The sequence below is a fragment of the Castor canadensis genome, chromosome 13, assembly GCF_047511655.1.
Source record: "Castor canadensis chromosome 13, mCasCan1.hap1v2, whole genome shotgun sequence".
NCBI classification, from domain to species: domain Eukaryota; kingdom Metazoa; phylum Chordata; class Mammalia; order Rodentia; family Castoridae; genus Castor; species Castor canadensis.
In genome coordinates, this window is record NC_133398.1 from 12,608,324 (window position 1) to 12,614,637 (window position 6,314).

The 6,314-nt window shown below is 36.8% G+C and overlaps 1 protein-coding gene across 1 annotated transcript; it reads left to right on the forward strand.

Moving 5' to 3' along the window:
- The first annotated feature begins 266 nt into the window (after nucleotides 1-266).
- Nucleotides 267-1,192, forward strand: LOC109701713 (olfactory receptor 1J4-like). The gene is given in 2 exon segments (XM_020187222.2): nucleotides 267-522; nucleotides 525-1,192. Coding segments are annotated over 2 exon segments (924 nt in total).
- Nucleotides 1,193-6,314: the final 5,122 nt, after the last annotated feature.

Genomic DNA, 6,314 nt, shown 5'->3' on the forward strand with positions numbered 1-6,314 from the left:
GAGGGTGAAAAATGCCAGTGGTGCCATCTTGTTTTCCATATCAAAGTCTTTTCTCTGTTAAATAAAAGAAAAATTTCTGGTAAATTTTCTTATTTTACATACCAACTATTTAATGATGTTTTAGCAATATGGCAGTGCAGACAGATATTAGCATATAGTAATGTCTAGTAGAAACAAGCTCATTTTAATTTGTCTTCTATAAATCAACATTTATTTGTTTCTGCTTTCTTCCATGGGCTTTCATTCTCAGCAATGAGAAGAGCAGCATGAGGAGGGAGAACCAGAGCAGCTTGTCTGAATTCTTCCTTCTGGGACTCCCAATCCAGCCAGAGCAGCAGGGTGTGTTCTTCACCCTGTTCCTGGCCATGTACCTGACCACAGTGCTGGGGAACCTGCTCATTAGGGTGGACTCTCACCTCCACACCCCCATGTACTTCTTCCTCAGCCACTTGGCTTTCATTGACATTTCCTTTTCATCTGTCACTGTCCCAAAGACGCTGAGGAGCATGCAAACACAGGTCAATCCATCCCCTATGCAGGATGTTTAGCACAGATGTATCATTTCATATTTTTTACTGATTTGGACAATTTTCTTCTCACTTCAATGGCATATGATCGGTATGTGGCCATCTGTCACCCTCTCCACTACACCACCATCATGAAAGAGGAGCTATGTACCTTTCTAGTAGTCATGTCCTGGATCCTGTCCTGTACCAGTGCCCTATCCCACATCCTTCTGGCCCCGCTGTCCTTTTGTGCTGAGAACACCATCCCTCATTTCTTCTGTGAGCTTGCTGCCCTACTCAATCTCTCATGTTCAGACACTTCCCTCAATAAGTTGGTCATTTTCACAGCAGGAGTGGTCGTCATTATTCTACCACTAATATGCATTTTGATCTCTTATGGTTGCATTGGGGCCACAATTCTGAAAATTCCATCCACCAAAGGGATCTTCAAGGCTCTGCTCACCTGTGGCTCCCACCTCTCTGTTGTGTCTCTGTATTATGGCACCATTATTGGACTTTATTTTTTCCCATCATCCAGCAACTCCAACAACAAGGACATAGTTGCTTCTGTGATGTACACAGTGGTAACTCCATTGCTAAACCCCTTCATTTATAGCCTAAGGAACAGAGACATGAAGGGGGCCCTGGAAAAACTCTTTAACAGGGCAAAAATCACATCTCTATGACTGTGGCTATTTTCTTTATAATAGGCATGTATTCACATTTATCTAAATGCTAGATTCCTAATCTTAGGCCCAGCATGGAATAAGTATTCAGTAAATATTTTATTATTTGAGTTGTATTTTGTTATGTTTATTCTCTCTTTTCTTTGGAACTCCTAGGTGGTGTAAATTGATATTCTGAGATAATATTGTTATTTTTCTTTCCTGTTAGATTCAGAATTTCATAGTTGGTAGATCTTAAATCTTTTCCCTTATTTCCTAAGATGTACTTGTTCTTGTGAATTATTAGAAAATCTTCATTAAGAGAGCTCTCTTGGCATTGAAAGGTTGCTGAATTGGGCATTTATAAAATATAACATTTCCTTTCTTCATCTCCCACTCAGTGCATCTCTCACATTCTTTGTTGTTGGTGATGATGATGTTGGGTCAGCATAAAAAACTACATAGTATCCTTTATAGTACCCAGAAACTATCCACTCTTTTGGGCTCATCTGCTCCATTTATTTTTTTATTATAGTTTTTACTAAGATATATGCATTATACAGGGGGGATTCATTGTGGTAATTCTGACTAGACTTATATTGTGTTAATATTTGCATTTCCCCTAATATCTCTCCCCCTCAGCTTCCTCGCTGCCCCACTTAAAGCAATTGCAAGAGATTTTTAAAATTCTGTTTCATATAGGTATATGAAATCCCTCAACCATATACTGTCACCTTAATTTCCTCTTCTTGATTTTAAGAACACTGACCACTCTTCTAGGTAACAGTAACCATCATTAACAGTTCATTTTAGACATGTTGGCTATGAATCTTTCTATCTGCATGTCTGAGTTTCAATCAAGACAGACTCAATCCAGGTCAGGAATGAGAAAGACAAATAAACTACCCATAGTCTCATAGTCTGCAGACTTATGTTGCCCCCTTTGATTTTTTTCCATTTCTCATGTAGTCTCTTCATTGTCTTCCTCTCAGAAAATCATTTCTACTCAGCTTATTGACTCCAGTTTTGTATTGTGAGGTCAAGTGATTGTCTAGCTTTTCCCATATTGTATCTTCTTTGGGATCCAGTGAAGGCTACCACAGGTCTCTTTCTTTAGTCCTATACTTAAGGTAAACATACCTATAAATGCTTTTTATACTCAGCACCATATAGCTGTAAGAGAACAATATATTAGCCCAAGACCTTATCTAAAAGAAATATGAAATTAAAGAAAAGGACAGGGGGTATGGCTCAAGTGGCAGAGTGCATTCCTGAGCTCTTAGAGTACTTACTGTTTATAAAGCTTGTACTTAATACTTGACATGCTTCCTCTATTTTTCCTTTAGTTGTCTCAAAGTTTCACATTTTGCATTGAGGTTGTTGATCATTTTGAGGTAATTCTTGTACAGAATGAGACTAGGAATCTTGCTTCAATCCTCGACATGTGGATATCCAGTTTTCCCAGCAACACTTGTTAGAGAAACTGCCTTTTTTCTGGTGTACATTTTTGCCACCTTTTCAAGAATCAGATGTCTGTCACTATATGGGCTCATTTCTTGATACTTCATTCTTTTGCATTGGTCTAAATATTTGTTTTGGTGCCAGCAGTATGCTGTCTTTGATACTATGACTCTGCAATATAGTTTGATTACTCTTTGCTCAAAATTTATTTGGCTATTCAGCTTTGTGTTCCCATACAAGTTCTAGGATTTCTTTCCCTATTTTTGTGAAGAATGTTATTAGAATTTCTACGGGGATTCCATAAAATTTGTGGATTATTTTTAGTAATATGCCAATGTTGACAATATTTGTTCTACCAACCCATGAACATGGGAGGGTTTCCAACTTCTCATGTCTTCTTTAATTTCTTTTTTCAGTGTTTTGTAGTTTTCATGGTAGAAGCCTTTCCTATGTTTATTAAGCTTATGCCATGTATTTTATTGAGACTATTGTGAATGCGATTGGTTTCCTGATTTCCTTTTCAGTAAATTTGTATGATGTTGGCCATCAGTTTATTAAATAGAGCCTTTATTATGTTGAGATAAATTCCCTATTTCTAGTTTCTTCAGGTATTTTTTTTTATCGTGAAGGGATGTTGAATCTTGTCAAAGGCCTTTATCTATATATTGATATGGTCATGTCATTTTTGTCCATAATTCTGTTTATGTGCTTGATTATGTTTGTTGACTTGTATATATCACATCCTTGCATCTTTGGACTGAAACCAATTTGAACATAGTGTATGATCCTTTTAATATGTTGCTGAATTTTATTTGCAAAATTTTTATTGAGAAATTTGCATCTATGTTCATCAAAGAATTGATCTATAATTTTCTTTTTATGTTGTGCCCTTATATGGTTTGGTGTCAGCATAAAATTGACTTCATAGAATGAGTTTGGTGGTGTTCCTTTTCTTTCTACTCTAAAGAATAATTGGAGGAGCATTAGCTCTTAAAAGTCTGATAGAATTCAGCAGTGAATTCATCAGTTCCCAGGCTTTTCCTTGTTTCCATTGTTTGTTATAGATCTGTTTAGGTGGTTTATATTTTCATGGTTCAATTTTGGTCGGTCATATGCATCATGAGACTTCTTTTAGGAAAGATATGTCTTTTGCTATTAAACTGTAGCAGTGGATATGAACAGACTTGGTAATTTTTTAGAGGAGGAAATTAGGGACTAGAACTTTGTTGCAAGAGGGCAGGTGACTTATTTTCATATTACATTCATTTTTACAAATCAGTACAAATATCAAAACTCATTAGTGGTTCCACATAACATAAAGAAAGAAATAAAACATCTCAATCTTAAAATGAACCAGTGACATACTAATTTGGTCTGTTATAATACAGACATAGACAAAATTGATTAATTATGTGTGTTTGCAATAACAAGATTCTAGGGACCTCTGTCCCCTGACACCAAGTGTCTGCAGATGCCAAAAGTGGAGTCTGTTGAGCCTTCTCCTGGTATTAATCTGATGAGCCAGTAGCTCCCTCTCTCTAGGCCTATCACTTCAGGATTCAAAACATAAATATGAAATACTTCAAAATTCAAGAAGACCTAGGTTAAGTGGGATCAGAGCATGTAGTGTTCCAGGTCATCTCAAATATTCAGTACAGATCTCCTTTCTGGTCTTCCCTATTTTAACTGAGGACTGCTCCAGACTCCTCTTCAGATATGACCTTGCCTTGTGTTTTCCATCCTTTGTTAGTCTCTTGGGCACCTTATCTAGAATGCTACCATGCTCTTTCTCCCTTTGTCCCTTCTACACTATGTTTTTAATCTCAGTTTAACAATATGGCTTTTGTTTCTGTTTTTCATTTCACCTTGTTCTTGATTATGAACTCTAATTCCAGTTAAACATAACACAAAGATTGTCAGAAAGAACCTGAGCTTTTCCCTCTAAATGAGAGATATTTCTGTTAGCTTTTTAGTACACAGGGTAGTGATATGCAGAGAAACTTGAGTCAAACAATATCAGGTTGGCAGTTCCAACCTTTGGAGAACTCTTTCCATCATGTTCAAGCCAACTCCTACCTGTTGACTGATACAGTAGATGAACAGATAGTGGAGGTAAGTAAAGGGATGCATCATCTGGCAGAGAAAGAGTCTGTTGCAAGTTTCCAGAAGCACCTCTTTGGTGCCTCAAAGATCTATAGAGTTTTCTGAGGCCAGAGATAGTATGAAGGATGAGAAATCCTTTCAGGGAAAGGAAGAGCCAAAGGATAGATAAAGAGAGTGCATGAGATACCTGAGTAGAGTAACAAAAGGACTGAAGGTAAAAAACTGGGCTTAAAATGGAGAGCTTTGATTGGAGGAAGAGATTTGGGGAATTTTCTGATTTTAACGGTTGGTTCCATAGACTGAAGGACTTTCATAGGCATTACAGGCTGACATAACTAATGAGAGATGTTACTCTTCCCAAAAAGTAACTTAGAGTCCCTGTGAAATACTCAGTGGAAATGGACTTCTTGGCTGAATGGAGGCTCTGGAAGTTAGAAAAGCATCGAGCTGTCTGCCTGTCCGCATCCCCCTCATCTTTATGAGATGCAAAATTTGTTGTGTCTTAAGGAAATCTCTTGCCCTTCGGCACATGATTATTCCAATGTGCTCAGTTACAGGAGTCTAATCTCTGTGAAGTACCATACTCCCCACAGTGAGATGAAGTAGGAGAGAAAATAACTTGCTTTGTGCTCTTTTCTGAGTCCTCAAGGAAGCAGTAAAATTCTGAGAAGTGTTATTCAATTCTACAATTGAATAAGTGTTATTCAGTTGCTACAGGGGTAGACAAATATATAACAGCTCCCAGATACTCACCTTATAAAATTTGAAGCTTTTTGACTTCAAATCATGAACAGTACTCCATTAAGTCTATCAGTTTGCAGAAGTTTATGTTTAGGTGTGGATTTTGATCAATGAAAAATAGAAAGCTAACTTAATGGACAGGGCACTAGTCTGTGAGCCTGACACCTTAGTTTTAGATCATATCTACCCTAAGGCATAGTAAAAACTTGTTTAATCACTTCACTTATTTGATGATTAGTCTATTTCTCTGTGAATCAAAAGGAAGGAGTGAGATAAATAAATCTAAACAAAAGTTTCTTTAAAAATACTCCAAGAGAGTTTAGTTTTTATTTTTAAGTTTAGTTACTAGACTGTATCATAAATTCAGCATTTAAATTCAGTTGCCTGGATTAGATTCTTTCATCCCTCTCCTCCCAACTGAAAATTATTTTGACAGGCTTCAATGTTATACCTTTATATATATATGTGTGTGTGTGTGTGTGTGTGTGTGTGTATGTGTGTGTATAATACATTGTCCATATTCACCCTCTTTTACCTTCTCCATTTACTCTTTTCACTCTTCCTTTGCTACTGATGCCCTCTGGGACTGTTTTAGGAGAAGGAAGGAGAGGAAAAGAGAATGATAGAATGAATAATACTGAAATACATTGCATCTGTGTAGGAAGAAGTCATAACAAAATGCACTAAATGCTGTTGAATAATAGAAGTGTGGGGAAAGGATGAGGAAGAGTAAGATGTGGGGCTAAACTGATTAAAGAACAATATATTTGCTGATAGGATATCATGCCAAAATGCCTTTGAACAATAAATATACACTTAAATAATTTCTATATGTTTA